This window comes from Ruditapes philippinarum, unplaced genomic scaffold (assembly GCF_026571515.1).
Source record: "Ruditapes philippinarum isolate M1 unplaced genomic scaffold, ASM2657151v2 ctg228_1_1_1_1, whole genome shotgun sequence".
Taxonomy (NCBI): domain Eukaryota; kingdom Metazoa; phylum Mollusca; class Bivalvia; order Venerida; family Veneridae; genus Ruditapes; species Ruditapes philippinarum.
Genome location: NW_026856125.1, coordinates 306,562 through 326,343, shown reverse-complemented (window position 1 = coordinate 326,343; position 19,782 = coordinate 306,562). Strand labels below are relative to the sequence as shown.

The following is a 19,782-nucleotide window of genomic DNA, read 5'->3' as shown; positions in this document are numbered from 1 at the left end:
AACAAGAGCACCACTCCATCTGTTAAGGGCAATAACTATCAATAACCAATTTTGACAAAAATTCTACACTAAAAAGGGACATAAATCCAAAAATTATAGCTTTCAGAATTATACCCCTTGTAAAACAAATGCACCTGATAAACAAGTATTCTGAGTTTCATGTTGATAACTTTTACAATTTTTGTAAAATGGGCTACATTAAAATTTTTGCACGGTTGCAACAACAGCACAAATATCATACTAGCTAAACTTTTTCTTCAAAACAGACAAGCTAATACATAATAATATTAAACAATGGTAACATTATGGCCGAAAGTTACCATTCACAATTATACATTTCACCTCTCTGGAGCAACACGCAAAATCTTTGGTCTCCCCTAAGGGGTGTTGCTATGCAGAGGGAGGTTGTACAATAGAGAGAAAAAGATACATACTAGCAATCCAGTCCACAGCCAATCCCTCTACACTGTTTATACCATCTTGAATGATCACTTCTCTACCTGTCAAGTCACGCTTGATTCGTGATATGGTGTTGGCCTTCGTGTCCACCCAAAATATAGTATCCTCAGCTGAACAAATAATAAAATATATAGGTCTCAGTAAAAAGATGCATACTGTCACCTTAGTACAATAACTGGTTAACTGCTATTAAATTTAGACAGACTTAACTCATTACTGCATTTAGACTGACTTAACCTATTACTGCACTAAGTAAACAATACATGTACATAGCTTACATTTACTTATGTTCTTTACCTATGTTATCAACTTATTGTAAGATTTTACAACTGCTCAAATTCATTAATGTTTTTACAGTTCTGTACATTTATAATGTACTTGCACTGTTTTTGAATTTAGAACTGTCATTTTTGAGGTTTCACTATTAAATAGCTGAAACTGATCAGTAAAAAGAAATCAAACTTTTGTACAATATTTAGCATACAGACAGTTAGTTCTTTTTGTAAAGGATTATTTATTTTCATTTACATAATAATATCATTTCAGGTTTTCAAAAACCATTGTCATTTTCTTAAAATAGGGCATAATTCATTGACTTAATTTTATTGGCTGAATATTTTTATGAAATATGTGCATCTACATGTTTAATGGACAGTTTTCAACACAAATCGTAATATTTTGTTCTGAAGAATATTTTGAACAAATAATTTTTTACAAATTTTCTAAGGTAACATTTTTTTCTCTTTTTCTTGTGACTTAACACTATGTTTGTGATACAACACAATGTATTCATTTATAAACTTACAGGCGAGAAAGTCCACAGCTGAGGCTGACTGTATTTGTGATATTGGAGGTAGTGCCTCCTGGGTGGAGAGGGGTTCAAACTTTTGTCCACGTATCTCATTCTCCTTAGCATATAACAAGAATGACTTGATACCTGTAAAGCAAATAAAAAAAAATGCTAACATAAAGTAAACTGTACACAGTTAAATACAATGGTATATTTACAATCAGCAGTTCTGGGGACTGAGAAAAATGATTTTTTTTTTCAAGTAGTCACTCAAAATATGTTATTTCACAAATTCTACACATAAATTCTTCAAATTGAGAAACATGCTTGTCTTTAAGTAAAAAGTTCAATCAACAGCTAATGAAAAGATGTCCTACCAACACATGAAGCATTGTCCGAGTCAAGGTCAAATCCTGCAGTACATTTACAATGTGATAAGAGAGCATCTGAGGGGAGACACAGCTGGGAGCATCTTGTCTTTGGTAGGTGACAGTCATTAGGATTGGTACCAACTGAAAAAAAAAGGTTTTAGAAAATGCATATTTTATCAACTACATAGCCCATTTTGTCGACCACAAAGTGATCACATAGCTTGTTGACCAACAAGCCTTGCAAGCTGAAAGCAGGCAAACATTTCTTCAGAACATAAAAAAAATCCATTGTTTCTTAATTATAAATCACTGGCAAAATAGGAAATAGGTTAATTTAAATGGAAAGTAACTATTTGGTTGGAAAAATTTCTTAGAGCTAGCTAAGTTTCTTATATTGCTGTAAAATTAATTTCTTATATGGCAATTAAAGATATATATGGCCCTTTTTTGCTCAAATTTTGAATATTGCATGTAAAGGTACAGGTCAGAAATTAATAATCCCAATATTCTGGTTGGAAAGATAACTCAAACACACAGATAACCCTGACACTTAGTTAATTATTATTTGTTTTATCTTGGTTTTTCAACTTTCAAGCACATGGTATCCTAGTACATTTTATATAGGAGACGGACAGACTGTGATGATATTTTTAAATTTGGTATACTTTTTTTTATTGACATTGTCTTTTTTTAATATGTTTATGCTGATTCAAAATTTTGTGCACTAAAACTGCCTTAAATGTTATTTATATTAAACTACTAGAGGATAGTTAGAATTGTCTTAAGAGTTTAGGATTTCATTAGAAATGGCTTTGTCTTTAGGACAGGGTCATAGTTAGGAATCCAAACGATAAATATGAGAAACCATTAGAATATACACATATGAAGATCTACACAGTGAACTACGTTTGCTCCAACTCAGATTGCTCAAATACCTCCCTTGACGTATTTATCATTCAACCGATGTTAGCTAGAAAACCTTCAGGTCTATGCATGTCCTACGTAAAATATGATATAATACATGATAATTGTTCAACCTTGGTTGGCTTCAAATTCTGATCTCTTGAACAAATTTGCACAGGTTATTCTTAATGTTTTTACAGTTCACATGTTTCTTTTCCTATGTGTAAGTATAAGTATGTGATTTATTTTCATCAAGTGATTTAAAAATAAATAATTAATGACTGGTGGTGAAAATCATAACAGAAAATATGTTTCACTGCAGTGAAAAATATTTTTTTACAGTGGAAATACTGAAAATGAAAATATTCTATTTCATCAATATTTCATTTACTTATCATAAGTGTATAATAAATAACAAACTAACCATGCTGTCTTGCTGCTTTATCAAACAACAATAGGGCATTCACATTTGGTGTTGCATCTCTTAGCTCCAGATAACCACTACCATCTTTGTTAATAGACACGATCATTTCTTCTGTAGACACGTAAAGTAAACCCTTGTACACGGTCAAGGCTTCCGGTGTTTTTATGTTCTTGTTGACAATGTGTTTAACGTTCTTCCCATCAAGGTCACATGATATGATGGTCTGGTTCCCAGAGTTGATAAAGAATACCTGATTATCTTGAAAATCAATGGCAAGACCTGGAACCAATCATTGAAACTGATTATATATCACATACAGGTTAGATTTTAAGTTTTAAAAACACAAAAAAAGACAACATAATAAATAATATAAGTAAAAGAATTAAATGCGGTAACAGTTTTTTTGTTTTTCTCACATTTGTTTTCGTTTACATAGTATCTCAGATCTGTTTTAACAATTGGCACTGAGTAATATTGGTCAAGAGATGGCCCTTAATAAAGCTAGAAGTCAGTCCATCTTTACATTTCATTAGGCTCTTGCATCTTTCTTGTGAACAATCAGAAGAATCATTTTTTAAAACAAATTTTGAAGGGCATTAACTACATGTCCCATTGTAAGATATTTCAAGTTGTCAGATTTAGCACTTGTTACAATCAAAAGCAGCTACACATACTTGTTGGGTTGGTAAGACCGTTCATAAATTCTCCAAACTCACTGCCATCCATTTTAGCTTTGTATATCTTGTGTGAACCATCTGCACCATTAACATCAGTGAAGAACATAATTCTATAATAATAACAACACAATTAAGTGAAGAACATAACTCTGAAATATCAACACAATTAAGTGAAGAACATAATTCTGAAATATCAACACAATTAAGTGAAGAACATAAATCTGAAAATATCAACACAATTAAGTGAAGAACATAACTCTGAAATATCAACACAATTAAGTGAAGAACATAACTCTGAAATATCAACACAATTAAGTGAAGAACATAACTCTATAATATTAACACAATTAAGTGAAGAACATGACCCTTAAATAAAAACACAATTAGATGATAAGCTTTATCTAAAATGACAACATAATGATGTGTGAAGAATGTCACTCTAAACCAAGAGTGCCATTATCAGATAATATGCCAATCACAAATGCTCATTCCAATAAAATTGAACATTTACATTGTGAAATCGCTCAATTTATGAAGACTAAATGGTAAATACTCGCATTCCAATTTTTAAATATATTATTAACAAATTTAATGTTTGCAATCTAAACTAAGAGCAGCTAAATGGCCTTAACTAAATTCATTATTTACTTATCCAAACCAATCAGCTTTGAAAAAACTAAAATTCAAAAACAAAGTACAAACCCCAGTAATGGATGAAGTGCTATAGATTTAGGCTGCACTATATTCTGACTGATCAGCTCTGTTCTAAAAGAACCAGTCAACGTTGCCACGGAGATGGAAGCAGTCTGGGCAGTCAGATCATATGATGAGAAATACATGTTTCTAGATAACCAGTCTATAGCAAAACCTTCCGGGTTGTTCAGCCCTGAAAATTCAGAAAACCAGTCAAGTTGTATGAAAAAAATAATTATAATTTAACTCAACACAGTGTTTGAGTAGTAAAAACGCTTGCAGAAATCTTGATCATAAAATAAACACATATCCTTTTTTTTTTCGCCCACTTTGACACTTTTCATTCATTATCATATATAAATTGGCGTGAAAAGATGAATTAGATGTTTTAAAGTTCATTCCATTGTGTGAAAAGACAAGATTTAAGCATTTAATCATTCAAGCACCTTGTCCCGTATATACCAGAGGACGGTATTTAGTGTGGTGCTCAGATCCTATTTTTAGTCTCACTATAAATGGGTTTGTCCATTTTTCAAACTGGACTTAACCATTCCTAATTTTTAGGTAAAATTTCAAAATATTTTGTGACTGAATAGGGAACAGTGCAGACCATGTATTAGATGGTACAGATGAACTAGCTGATCTAGGTCTGCACTGGTCGCATGAGTAGATTCAGCCACCATCAGCTGGCTAAAGAATAAAAGTAACACATGGCCCTGAAGCATAATGTTTAAATTTATCAAATCGTGATCACTGAAAATTTGAAAATTTAAATCAAAGAAATTTTGAAAATTTAAATCAAAGAAATTTTGAAAAAAATTTAAATCACAAAAATTTTAAAAAACAAGGAAAAGTTTACCTTTGTCTATAAGTGTTTCCACCTCAGCATTTAAGCTAGCTTTCTTGATGACGTTTAAACCTTTATCTGCCCAGTACAGTGTGTCCGAGTTGATATCGTAGTCAATGGCGGTGGGCGTGTCTACGTGTGGGATGGTTATAACGGGCAACACGTTGAAGTGCGCCCTTTTAATGTCTACACCTCGGATCTCGTGGTTCTTCACAAATAGTAGGAACTTAATATCATCTGAAAAAACAAGTGTGTTCATGTAAAATATCTAAAATTTAATATGGATAACTTAAACAGGGCTCTTATTTGCTGCTTATAACATTTCAAATTCACTTTTTGGAAACAAAAGCTTTATGAGTCATTATTCACCCTTATGATTTACTTTGCTTATCACTTCCTCCCTCTCAAAGCTTCCATCCAAGGAACAGAAGACTTTGACTTTCTTTCATCGCCAACTGATAAAGTCTGATAATAATAATGATCAGATGGATAAATAACTACTAAAATAGCCACTACATGCCAAAATAAAATATTCCCTTCTATTACTGCACTATCCTTTTGAACCTGAGAAACGTGTGGACAGAAATTACAAACTTTGAGAATATTTTTGAGAAATATGAATATTCAGTACAATGTATATACATTTGAGCCGCGTTACGACCAAACCAAACATAATGGGTTTGCGACCAGCATGGATCCAGACCAGCCTGTGCATCCGCACAGTCTGTTCAGGATCCGTGCTGTTCGCTATAAGATTCTTTACTTGTTATAGGGTCTGTAAGCGAACAGCATGGATCCTGATCAGACTGCGCGGATGGGCAGGCTGGTCTGGATCCATGCTGGTCGCAAACCCATTATGTTGGTTTTGTCGTGACGCGGCTCATTTTATACTTACCAACACATGTTCTGTTATCTTTATCAAGACGTTTTCTGTGTGGACAACGACATCCAACAGTTTGGTTATAGTTGAGGAGGCACAGGTCTGAGCAACCGCCATTGTTTTCAGCACATGGGTTCGGCATGGCCGGTTGTCGTTTGGGATGGATCACTTGTAGGTCAAATGGCTGGGTGATGGTCTTCTGAACAACGTGCACGTTCGAGCCATTGAATTTATTTGCCTAAAATCGTCAAAAGACTATAATTATGTATATATACAATGTATTTGCAGAGTAATCCCATAAATTTAATCAAAGCTACGTATATAAACAAACTCAACGGACATGCCATTTTACAGTTCAATACATTAATTATTTGTGTCCGTCACTTGTCTTCTTTGAACCTGGAACTGTATGTCATAGATCCAAGTAGTTTTGATTGTAAAATTTTAGAATTAAGCTTTCTATAATATAAAGTCAAGTCAGATGGTACATACACATAATTACAAGTTTTTCTGTCAATGCACTTGTGACAAGTTTGTAATTCCCTTCTAGCACTCAAATTGTTTGGGATTTTTTTTTTCATTTTTATTGCCAGTTACAGATTCTTTTATAAATGGCAACCAAGTAAACTTATCAGGATTTTTGTTTGGTTTTATGGTGACAAACACAATTCAGGTCAAATAAAAGATGATTTTGGCTAACCTCAGGTGTTACAAACTTAAAGCAACACCAGGGGTCAAAACCAGCTCGCCTGATGGAGCTATGGGTTGCATAGACTTCAGTTATTTGAACTCATTTAGTCACTTAGTATGACTACACAGGGATAAACAGTTGCTGTAATTCTGATGCTTCAACCCTCAAAGACAACCCCTCAGCTGCTGCAAGGGGAAATGTATTAGGAACTAAAAGCTGTTCATTACTTACCCTGACAACAGAATTAGTACTCCAGTCTGTCCAATAAACATGGTTACCAAATAATGACATGGCAAATGGATGGGTCATGTCCTTGTGACCTTTCAGAATGAGACGATGATTGTTGCCGAAATAGTCCACTGTATGAATAGACTCGGATCTGAATGGAAAACAATTATATTATAATAAAGATTTGTTTGTTTGTTTAGGTTTTACATCACATCTACACAGTATAGGTCATATCGCGACGTTCCAGCTTTACTGGTGGAGGAAGACCTCAGGTGCCCTTCCGTGCATTATTTCAGGCACAAACGGGCACCTGAGTAGAACCACCGATGTTCCGTAAGCTAGCTGGAAAGCTTCCTCACATGAAAGAATCCAAAGTCCCTGTCGGGATTCAATCCCACAGCGGTAAGGGGCAAATGGTCTAATAAAGATTTAAAACAATTATATTATGAATAATAAACATTTAAAAAATATAATAATCCATTATGCTCAAAATTATGATGTAAAGTGTTTAATTCTTTTAAAAAAAAAGAAAAGAAAACAACAACAGATCTGTCCGGACATCACACTCCTTTTTCTCAGTGCTCACTCACTCAAAAGATAGTTAAATAAAAGGAACACTGGAAAGGGGGAATAACTTGCCAAAAACATATTTTAAGATTATCTGCCCTTAAGCAACATTAAAAAGGGGGCATAACTTTGCAAAAAGTAATGTTAAGATAATCTGCCCTTTTGAAATGGCATCCTTTTATCATAATAAACATGTATACCAAGATAGAAGTGAAAAGCTTTCATAGTTTCTGAGAAAATAGAACTTAATGAAAAAGGTCAACAAAAGGAGGATGGTCATGACAATAGCACCACTTTTTTTTCTTTGGAGCTAATAATAAAATGAAGCAAGTACCTAGCATCTATCCAATATAACTGTTTAAAGTCAAAATCCACTGTCAGACCATTAGGCCAGCCTCCGCCCTCAGAAGGACTTATATTGTGTATGACTGACCGACCTTCCCCACTCATCGAACATTTCTCTATACGAGGGTCATGTCCATCCCAATCTGTCCAGAATAAAGCCCTGTACATAATAAAAAAAACAACATAAATCACATTGGCAGGTATCTTTGTATTGAATTATGGTTAACTTAAAAGCTTCATGGTTAATGTTAAGTCTCAAAAGAATACTATTTGACGCTTTGTATATAACTTCCAAGCAAAAACTTAAAAACAACAAAAAAATCTTTAAGTGAACGAAGGGGAATAATTCAATAAAATTCCTGCTTGAGTAACATGTCTTACATAATATTACTTCTTTACCCTGATTATTATATTATTGTGGCTTCACAGTTATAAAAAGCAGGGTCTTATCTTTAAGACATCTATAAGTAATCAGAATACAAATGTATAGAGAGTTTCAAAAAAGCTTTACAAGCTTCCTACTCAATCTGTAAATTTTATTTTATGTACTTCATTATATAAATGTATGGATTATAAATAAAATATTGTTTAAACTAAATGTATTTTCTTGGACAAACAGGTTATGTTAAAATTATAAAAACAAAATGAGTCCATCTGTGAATATCTAGCTTAAGCTTAATAATACAATTTTTTTGTATATGAATTTGTCCCATTTTAAATTTGGAACCATCCATTTGTAAATATAGGGGTTCTATAATAAAAGAGCTAAATTTGTCAGTATAGAGCCTGTTCACACTGCATAGAAATTTGACAGTATAATGCCTGGGGTCAGGTTACAGGCATTATAGCTTGACATTGCTCTATATTTAAGTCACCTAAGCCTGTAATAAAAGACATTATCCGGAATTTGGCAATGTGGCTTAACCCAGCTAATCTGTAAGTACAAACTAACTTTCACTATTATAGCTTCACGGTACACTACCTGTCACAATAGATAAGTCAACCTGTTTCACTTATTTTCAAAGCTGTTACTGTAAAAGTTTGTTTATACCTACGTTATTAGCAGGGAAAAAGCCAAATATTCTTAATTCCAAAGTAAGTCTATTGCAACTAGAATTCAGTGACATGTTCTTATATCATATCTGTATTATCATTCAAGGTAAGAAGAATGGCAACATACCCTTCTCTAGGATCAACAACAATGGCTCTAGGACTGGTCATTTCCCCAGCTATCAGTGTAGTCCTGTTGGAACCGTCAAGCTTTGCCACTTCAATCTGGTCAAGACTGCTCTCCACCCAGTATATGTTTTCTCCCACCCAGTCTATAGCCACACCTTCTGTTGTAGCTAAACCTGACTTGATAATAGCTTCAACATTCTTCAAACCTGTAACAAAAAGCAGTTTGATGCAACAAATTTTACACCTACAGTTGAAGTTAAATTTGAAACAAACATCAAATATCAAAATTAAATCTAATTCATTAATTTCTTATATTTTCTAAATAATTAAGGGCTAAGTCTTTAAATCACAACAATTGCAAGTAAATTAGTGTCATAAAAATTAAAATTCTAAAGGCAAACTATTATTTCATCTTATTATCAAAAACAAAGATTAAGAAATGACCTGGTTATTAATATGAGTATTATTTGGTAATAACTTCAATAAAATATCTTTGACTCTTACTGTATCATGAGTGTTTGAATATCAAACCTCTGGGTACATCAAAAAGTTTTCAAAAGTTCAAATAAACTTTTTGTCATTTAATCAAGGTACACAACATCATAACAATATCAATTAATTGATACATAGATTTTCTATGAAAGCAGCTGAAATAATAAGAATTCAAAAAAATTAACACAAATATATACCACAGAGGTAAATAACTCACCATTTCCCGCCATTATTCCCCTGTATATTTTATCCTCCATGACATCAGTCCAAAACAAGACTGGTACCCCATCCTTGTAGTAGAAATCCAAGGCAATAGTGTTCCTCAAGCCGGAGATCAATGACACAGCATTACTGGTAGCCACATCAACTCTTCGCAGCTCATGACGATTGGAGAACACCACATAGACTGGGTCACTTTCTGAAAATGAGAATATCAGTTCTGATAATCATTCAAAAATATATATTGAAACCAGTCTGTTAAAAAAATTTAAAAAATAGAACATAAAATGGACTAAGTGCTTTATTACAACAATACTAATATACCGAAAACTTGTTCTATAATTTATCCTATATAGATCAATAATGAGTATCAGTAGAATCTAATACTGCCCAGTTAGCTCATTTTTTGGAGGGTTGGACTGTAAATCAGGGGACCTGGGTCAGATTCCCAGATGATGCAGGACACTTTTATTGTGATTGTGTAATCCTTTCTATGGTGATTTGCACTGAACCTCTGCTCTGGTATGTGCAGATTAGTAACTAGCAGTTCCTTGCAAGAGACAAGATATGTAATACTGGTAAACTGCTTGACAGCCTGTCAAGAAACGATGCAATGCGGTGGCTGAAATGTGCTCGATTCAATGCCGTGGCTGAAATGTGCTCGTGTGAATTCGAAGTGGCTTACTGCTGTGGTGCAGATGGTAAACTCCAAAATCCATTACTATCAGCATAACCTAGACTTTTCATATTGTTTTTAGGAAGGACTGTAGTATTTTTTCAGTGACAAATAAGATGGCTGAACTACATTTTGCACACAAACAAACCTTTCTCCAATACTCATCACATATATATCAACCTAGTTTCAATATAAAACTGCTTTCACATCCATTTCTATACAAAAAAGAGAAATGTGGCTTGAAACTTCTATAAATAAAATCCAACTCACCTAAAGGCTTGCAGGTAAAATCATCTGGCTCCAAGAAAAATCCATCGAAACATGTACACCTGTATCCATGTGGTGCCGTCATGTCAAGTTCACAATCCTGACCGCAGATTCCCCACTGGTGGCACAGTTTATCGGCAGCTACGGCTGCGATACAGGTCTTGTTGTCGGAGTCGAGCTTCTCCCCGGTCTTACAGTGACACATATAGCCTGGATCGTCTGGTGTGTTGTAGCATATATCTTCACATATATCATCAGTATCTAGCTGACACATCTCCGCTACAATGAAAAAAAAAACAACAGGGAATATTAACCTTCAAACTGCTATATTTGTTTATCACATAAATCACAGCACGACAAAAAAGATATTACAGTAGTGTAGTAACATTTTAATAATGTGACATCATTTGTGTTACATACAATCATAGCGTCAAAGCAAACAATTGTTAGCATTACACTATAGGCATGTCAATGAAAAAAGACTTTTTTAAAACGTAAACTGTTCAGTAGTTTTGGAGATACCAACTTGCAAGCAAAATTTAACCAAAGTGTGACACCTACATCAAAGTGAGTACAGAAGCTCTCCCTATTCTTCGTATAATTAAACTAGCTAAAAATTGAGCTTGACCGACAGTAAAAAGCCTTGTCAAAATGTATGTAAGTGCATGCTAGTCTGGCCCTTTCCTGTTGGCAAGGCTTGGGCTGCTCACTTTCAGTATCAGCATGGAAAGGGTTCTTGATTTTCTAAAACATTTAATTTCTTAGACAATCAAAATAAAAACTCTCAGCACTGACAACTGATACATATTATCAAGAAAGAAAAAGGATGTTTTAATGCTTACCACCACATCTTCCACCTTCGTCCAAGTGTTCATCGTCACAGTCATTCACTCCATTACACAGTTGTTCTGGTTTGAGACACACATGTGTACCATTCTTTTCACATTTCCTCCTTGGATGTAGACATGTGTAATTGGCATCTGTAACATGTCAAACAATAATTTATGTTAAAACTTATTTGATATTAGAGATAAAATCATGGCGCTGACACAATCAAATTTATATGGTATTTTTATTTTATTTTTTTTCTGTTTTTTTACACTTTTAATAGTAGGGAATAGTGACTTTTACTCTTTCTTAGTGAAACATGAGCTTTTAAATAAGATTTGCAACTATTCAACAAGACAGTATTTATTCAATTGTTTGTTCGGTTTCATGACTCACCAACACAATATAGGTAATTTATGGCGCCAAAACAGGAAAGATGATTTTGCTAACAAAATTAAAGTGTAATGTGATATCAATTTAACATGTTTCTGATGAAAACATATAACATCCAAAGATTCCTGAGTCTGTATCTAATATCAATTTTTACAAAAAGTGACAAACATCTTTTTATTACAAGTTAACTAAACTATAACTGTAATATGTCAAACAATCATAATATCTGTTAATTTTGACAAAAAATTCTAAGTTAAAAAGAATGCATACATTTTTGCATGATGATGAAAATGACGAGGCAGCAAGTTTTTCTTCAAAACAGACAAGCTAAAAACAAGAATCAGTAACAAGGTTTTCATTTCTAAATTGGAAGGAAAAATACAATTAACAGCTTTGAAAAATTCTCATTTTCCCTCTCAACTTTCAATAGAATAAAAACCTTTACCAATCTCTAATATGCATTTATTTTGTAAACTATTCAAACTGTTAAGAAAAAAAAACAACGTAAAATCTCACTTGGACAATTATCATCGGACTCGTCAGATAGGTCTATACAGTCTGGTTCCCCGTCACAGAACCATCGTTGAGGTATACACCGGTCACCAGAGTCGCACGCCTTCTCTAAATCCTTACACACCTTTCCTTCTAAAACAATCATAACATAATGACATACTATAAATTTTAAAACTTTAATGTTTAACAAGCTGAATTTGTGCAATTTAAATTAAGAGCAGTCATCAAAGTTCTAATTTCAGTATGAATTGAGCTACCATAGCAGCATAACAAAGAGTCTGGATAGGTTACAATTATATGCAGGGCGGCCTCACAGGTCTTAGACTGGAAGCAAAGGTTTTGTAATTATTTATAGTTCAAACATGTATTAGTTCATGTATTAGTTCACAAGCATAGTAGTAATTTACCCATCTTTTAATCCCATTTTATTAAAGATAAAATGGAAAAAATTCCAAAAATTTTGTGTGTCTTTTTAATTTAAACAACATTAATGTGTGTATGCCATATAATAGTTTTAAAGCGGCACAAAGACTTATGTTTAGAATAAATGACTGAAAATTCTGAAGATTAGCTTGATACAAATATTAATTTGAAGAATCAATAATCTTTTTGCAACATGTGCACCCATAACAGTAAGGGAGAATTATTTCAAAAACCATTTTAGATAAATAAATGGACCATTGAGGGCAAACTTAGTAGTTGCTATTTATTTTCACATACCAGTGCAATCAATTTCATCAGAGCCGTCACCACAATCTGGGTCACTGTCACATTTCCATGACAACGCTATGCATTCTCCGTTACGACATTGAAACTCTATTTCCTTGTTACATTCAAACTGCAATGGTCTCTCATCTGTAAGTTAAGGGAGAAATTAAATAGAGGAAATTTAATAAGTGTAGGTTCAAAACTGAATTTTTTGAACAAGTGAATAAGATTATATTACTCAAGCCTCTGGCGAGAAAATTGTGTAAATATCAATTTTGGGTCGCTTTTCACAAAAAATATAATAATTCTGGAAAAACAGAGTAAACGAAAAATTTGAAATTTTGCACACAAGTTTTTGGTCTAGATCTGCATCAAATGGAACATAAATCATGAATAAATCCTTTCCAATCCTGTCACGTCAAAAAACAGTAAGGAAGTCCCTTTAATGATAAATAAAAAATATGGACATCGACAAATTTCACACTAAATCTTCAAAACATTTGCGGAGAAAGGCATACCACATATTTTAGGGTCCTCATCGTTTCCCCCACTACAATCCTCATGTCCATCACATACAAACACTTGCATAATACATTCCTTATTATCACACTGAAACAAGTTCTCCGCATCACACGTCATGTTACAGCCCACCTCATCACTATTATCATTTGGTCCACAGTCATCGTTTCTGTCACACTTATATGCCATGTCTATACACTTTCCTGACGCACACTGAAACTCTGTCGGCAGGCAATCCTGATATTTACAATATAGACCCTCGTCATCTCCGTTCGGGCAGTCGACTTTACCGTCACACCACCATTGTTGTGGTATACATTTCTCCAATGCTGAACAGTAAGACATCTTTTGTGGACAAAGACCTGGAAATCAACCCAACAACTAAAATATCTCTTGGTTAAGAAAAGTTGAAATTGAAACTGCCTGTTTAAACCAAAACAATGGGAGGGGGGCAGTAGTCTTGTGGTTAAGGCATCTGCTCTCAACCAATAGTTTGTGGGTTTGACCTGTACCAAATCACAACCATGATTCTACATGTTAATTTAATGAAAATTAAGTGAATGAAACTGGCATGCCACATGATAACTTTGTGGTCTCTTAACATTTTTTTTGGCTTTATGATATCAATAATCATGATAAAAAGAATCTTACCTTTCTTGTCATTTCATATCTAATTAATTTATGGATTTACATTAAACTCCTCCCACAGATGATGTCACATGCCAGCTTTTCAACACATTTCTAGATCTGTTTCTAACTCATACCAAATTACATTGTACATGTATATAATCTTAAATGCACTTGTACATATTTCAACCTTAAAAAATTCATTTATCGTTGTTAGGGGGAAATTTTAAAATATGTACAGACTGAATAGCAAACAGTGTAAACCATGAAGATGTCATGGATGCGCCAGCCGATCAAGGTCTGCACTGGTCGCATGGGTAAATCATTTGCCTCTAGTATGCTAAAGGTTAATATATTAACTTTATATGAAATGTAGCTTCCTGTACATAACTTAGGAACATTTTGTGAATCACACTTACAACTTACGTAAGTTTCAACACAAGCATAAAGTTTCGTTTTACCTACGAAACACAATTATGAAATGTTAGTAAAATGGGCGTCAGGAACTTTTTGTTTTTTTCTAATCCTATAAAATGGAAAGACTTACGTAAAGAACAGGTTTCTGGGTAATGAGACTCGACTGGTTTATTACATACAGCTCCCTCACAAATATCATCACACCCTTCTTTAGCTGTAAAATAAATACATTATTATATCATTCTAATTAAATACAAATTCATTATTATATCATTATAATTACAATCTTAAAAATCATTATCATGCCAATGATAGTGAAAAGTTTTTCATCTATTTTTACACTCTGATAAAAATGTTTGTAGTCAATTCTCCACCACTTGTTATTAGGATATATTGACATGTGTACATGTATGGTGAACACTGGTTGGTACTGGTTCCGCAAAAAAATCCATGAACATTGTATGTAACAGTACAATTTAAAACATACAAAAGTAAACTAACTTTGTGGGTACACCAGGGGTTTTATTTTAACCATTCAGGGGTCTTGTAACAAAATTGTGTTAGACCATAATTTATCAAGCATACTAAATATGAGTCAAACCAGAGTCAGCTATAAGTGTAAAAGATTTTTAGTATAACTATTAATATGAAACTATTACACAGATTTTGTCTGCAACTTACTAACACATTTGTTGTTAACTTTTCTGAACCCAGCAGCACAAAGGCACTCTTGTCAATTCATATATAAATACCAATATCATATAAATGAAAAATATTTTTACAGTTTTTGTAGTAACTTACTAATACATTTGTTGTTAACTTTTCTGAACCCAGCAGCATAGAGACACTCTTGTAAAATTCAAGTATAGATACCAATATCATATAAATGAAAAATATTTTACAGTTTTTGTAGTAACTTACTAATACATTTGTTGTTATCTTTTCTGAACCCAGCAGCATAGAGACACTCGTGTAAAATTCAAGTATAGATACCAATATCATATAAATGAAAAATATTTTACAGTTTTTGTAGTAACTTACTAATACATTTGTTGTTAACTTTTCTGAACCCAGCAGCATAGAGGCACTCGTGTGAATTTAAGTATAAATACCTATATCATACAAATAAAAATATTTTACAGTTTTTGTAGCAACTTACCAATACATTTGTTGTTAACTTTATTGGACACAGCAGCACAGAGACACTCGTGTAAAATTCAAGTATAGATAACAATATCATATAAATGAAAATATTTTACAGTTTTTGTAGTAACTTACCAATACATTTGTTGTTTTCTTTTCTGAATCCAGCAGCACAGAGACACTCGTGTAAAAGCATGCCACCTTCTCTATATACAGTACATATCTGGTCACAGCCAGCTGAAGCACATGGGTCCTCTTCTAATGCTACAATTATACAACAAACAAAACTTGTCATGTGTGGTGTTTGATTTTACAAACCTTGTCATGTGTGGTGTTTAATTTTACAAAACTTGTCATGTGTGGTGTTGTTTAATTTAACAAAACTTGTAATGTGTGGTGTGGTGTTTAATTTTACAAAGCTTGTCATGTGTGATGTTTAATTTTACAAAACTTGTCATGTGTGGTGTTAAATTTTACAAAATATTGCCATGTATGGTGTTTAATTTTACAAAAACATGTCATGTGTGGTGTTTAATTTTACAAAGCTTGTCATATGTGATGTTTAATTTTACAAAGCTTGTCATGTGTGGTGTTTGATTTCACAAAGCTTGTCATGTGTGATGTTTAATTTTACAAAACTTGTCATGTGTGGTGTTTAATTTAACAAAACTTGTCATGTGTGGTGTTTAATTTTACAAAACTTGTCATGTGTGATGTTTAATTTTACCAAACTTGTCATGTGTGTAGTTTAATTTTACAAAAGTTGTCATGTGTGGTGTTTAATTTTACAAAACTTGTCATGTGTGATGTTTAAATTTACAAAACTTGCCATGTGTGGTGTTTTTATTTTACAAAACTTGTCATGTGTGGTGTTTAATTTTTACACAACTTGTCATGTATGGTGTTTAATTTTACAAAAACATGTCATGTGTGGTGTTTAATTTTACAAAGCTTGTCATAAGTGATGTTTAATTTTACAAAGCTTGTCATGTGTGGTGTTTGATTTCACAAAGCTTGTCATGTGTGATGTTTAATTTTACAAAACTTGTCATGTGTGGTGTTTATTTCTACCAGACTTGCCATTATTTATACACCTTTGTTATGTTACTGGTAGCAACTGCTTTAACTTATATATGGGACCAGTGCAGACCAAGTTTGATTCACAACATCTGTGCTGTCTGCCCATAGTCTGCACAGTTAGCTTTTCTGTAATTATACATTTTCAACTTATTTGATAAAAATTATAAATAAATTGTTTTGTATAAAATAAAAAATTGTCAAGTCCATTTAAAATATTTAGCTGGTTCAATGTCAGTTACTCTGCCTCAAAAGTATGCACTGTAATCATTATTTGGTTTGCAAAAATTTTTTCTTTAATGGATCACATTTGGTAGTTTGTAAATTTTAAAAAAAAAAACAGAAAAAACTCACCATCTGGTTGTGTCTGACTGTGGTAGACGTGAATCTGTCCTGGACGTGACATGTTGCCGTTGAGCGTCACTAACGGTTCCCCGTACTTGTAGCGATGCATACGAATCAGCTGGTTCTCATGACGGTCACTAAGATACAGGTAGTTCTCAAACACTGCTATACTGTGGATATACTCGACCTTGGAAACAAAATTGAACGATTTTAATTTTTAGGATTCTTAAGAGGTTTTTTTTAAGCTGTTTAGTATAATAACATATGAGCCACATCTTGACAAAACCAACATAGTGCGTTTGCCGACCAGCATGGATCCAGACCAGCTTGCGCATCCTCGCAGTCTGATCTGTGCGTGACGCGGCTCATATACTGTGGATGTACTTAACCTTAGAAACAAAATTAAATTATTTCAACTTTTAAAATTTTTTTTAAACAGTTAGGTATATACATTTCAATTTCTCTGTGATGTAAAATGTTCCAATTATTTACACGAGCATCTTAAGATATAAATGCAGATATCTATAGATTTAGCATAGAACCATGGACAAAATGTTTACTTTAAAATAAGTAAATGTATGCATAGATAAAATATATACAAATAATGTAGCATAAACAAGCAAATAGCACACTTTTTGAAATGTTCAATTACTGTTAACACAATCACTAAACAGAGGTTTCATAACGTTCTTCCCTAGAGTTTTTTTTAAAAATTTCTTTTTGCCATTATGAAAGCTGTTAAACTCCCTCGCAAAATAACTTAAGATAACTAACCTTAGAACCAACTGCTATAACTCTACGGGAACTTGGATCGCCAGTCAAATCAATCCTCTCGATGACATTGAGGTCCATGTCTGCCCAGTAAAGATGCTTGTTTGCGTAGTCAATATTCAGACCAATTGGCTTGATTAGTTTGTCTGTTACAAAACGGGTTAGTCCGTGACCTCGGAGGCTCATCTTGTATATTGTTTGGTTGTTTTCATCCCAGTCGGCACAGTACAGAAATCTGAAAATTAAATTTTTATGTATTAAATTAAAAAGAAACCCACTTGTAATATGTACTTATAGCTGTAAACTTATATATGTCATGATTCTAAAAATGAAATGAGCCGGGTCATGACAAAACCAACGTAATGCGTTTACGACCAGCATGGATCCAGACAATCCGCGCAGGCTGATCAGGATCCATACTGTTCGCTTACCAACTCTTTAACAAGGTGAGAAACTGATAGCTAACAGCATGGATCCTGATCAGACTGCACAGGCTGGTCTGGATCCATGCTGGTCGCAAGTGCATTATGTTGGTTTTGTCGTGACGCAGCTCAAATATGTATAGTATAATGCTTTTTTAATGATATTTATTCTTAAGGCTGTGATATTGCATTACCTTGATAAAATGACCTAGCATATACTTAATAACAATTCAAAAGGAACAATCAGGTACATCATTCATAAATGAGCCGCGTCATGACAAAACCAACGTAATGCCTTTGCGACCAGCATGGATCCAGACCAGCCTGCGCATCCGCACAGTCTGATCAGGATCCATGCTGTTCGCTTACAAACCCTATTACAAGTAGAGAAACTGATAGCGAACAGCATGGATCCTGATCAGACTGCGCAGATGCGCAGGCTGGTCTCGATCCAGGCTGGTCTCAAGCCCACTATGTTGGTTTTGTCATGACGCGGCTCAAAAGTGTTATCATAATTAATCATTCATGTTCTGAAAAGCAAAGCAGAACAGATTCATGTTTGTTTGTTTCATTTTAAGCCTTTTTCCAACAATATTTCAGTCATAAAGGCGGGTAGTTTCCTAACCATCGTTCCTGGAGAGTTACACCAGTACTAGACTACCTTCCTCCGCACTAAATTACCAAAGCAACCCCGGGGATCAAACCCACACCAGAGAGGTAACTGGATTAGAAGTCATCAACTCTAGCCCCTCGACCAAGGATAATTTCAATTTAATGCATCTGGCACATACAAACCTCTCAATATATGAATTCCTCAATAATACTTACAACTAATAACTTGTGTGCACATTTTCTGATCATTTCCTCTCCACTTTTTCCAGAACCATCTTTTTTTTCGTGCAAAATGATTCAAAAATGAAAAGTGTTGAAATGCTTTTCACCCAAATTGGGCTAAAAATCGCACTCAATATCAAAATTCAATTAAAATCCGAGTTTATTTCCATATTATCCTTTGCAGATTTTTCCCTTTTTTAAGTTCTTCACCTGATGTAATAACTTCAAATTTAATGTTTTAAGCTATTTGACCACGGTTGAGTTCCTTTAAAATCTCCATTAAATAAATTAACCTACCCATCTAAAGGATCAAGCACTAAGCTCCGTGGTCCGACAATCTGACTGTCTTTATTGGCAAGAACTTGGCAAAACAGCCCGTTTTCCGAACATACTGAGACACGTAACAAAACTGGGTCAACAAAATACCAATTTCCACGAATCCAGTCTTTGGCAAAACTTTCTACATCTGAAAAAATA

The 19,782-nt window shown here is 33.6% G+C and overlaps 1 protein-coding gene across 9 annotated transcripts in view; it reads right to left on the bottom strand.

Annotated features, from left to right (window-relative positions):
• LOC132745464 (prolow-density lipoprotein receptor-related protein 1-like) overlaps positions 1 to 19,782 on the bottom strand; it is a 190,797-nt gene that overhangs the window by 94,958 nt on the left and 76,057 nt on the right. For 7 of the 9 annotated variants that reach the window (XM_060734397.1, XM_060734401.1, XM_060734402.1 and 4 more), the window contains 22 exons: positions 19,603 to 19,771; positions 18,053 to 18,284; positions 17,288 to 17,465; positions 15,992 to 16,120; positions 14,844 to 14,927; positions 13,669 to 14,031; positions 13,163 to 13,297; positions 12,446 to 12,574; positions 11,551 to 11,688; positions 10,712 to 10,987; positions 9,764 to 9,964; positions 9,056 to 9,260; positions 7,865 to 8,035; positions 6,967 to 7,114; positions 6,060 to 6,282; positions 5,177 to 5,401; positions 4,327 to 4,510; positions 3,622 to 3,734; positions 2,948 to 3,226; positions 1,627 to 1,761; positions 1,265 to 1,396; positions 435 to 569 (listed from right to left, as the gene is read on the bottom strand). In XM_060734397.1, coding sequence (XP_060590380.1) covers positions 435 to 569; positions 1,265 to 1,396; positions 1,627 to 1,761; positions 2,948 to 3,226; positions 3,622 to 3,734; positions 4,327 to 4,510; positions 5,177 to 5,401; positions 6,060 to 6,282; positions 6,967 to 7,114; positions 7,865 to 8,035; positions 9,056 to 9,260; positions 9,764 to 9,964; positions 10,712 to 10,987; positions 11,551 to 11,688; positions 12,446 to 12,574; positions 13,163 to 13,297; positions 13,669 to 14,031; positions 14,844 to 14,927; positions 15,992 to 16,120; positions 17,288 to 17,465; positions 18,053 to 18,284; positions 19,603 to 19,771 — 3,984 coding nt within the window. Of the gene's footprint in view, positions 1 to 434; positions 570 to 1,264; positions 1,397 to 1,626; positions 1,762 to 2,947; positions 3,227 to 3,621; positions 3,735 to 4,326; positions 4,511 to 5,176; positions 5,402 to 6,059; positions 6,283 to 6,966; positions 7,115 to 7,864; positions 8,036 to 9,055; positions 9,261 to 9,763; positions 9,965 to 10,711; positions 10,988 to 11,550; positions 11,689 to 12,445; positions 12,575 to 13,162; positions 13,298 to 13,668; positions 14,032 to 14,843; positions 14,928 to 15,872; positions 15,892 to 15,991; positions 16,121 to 17,287; positions 17,466 to 18,052; positions 18,285 to 19,602; positions 19,772 to 19,782 lie in introns of those variants that run through there. The other 2 variants (XM_060734398.1, XM_060734406.1) reach the window with 2 other exon arrangements.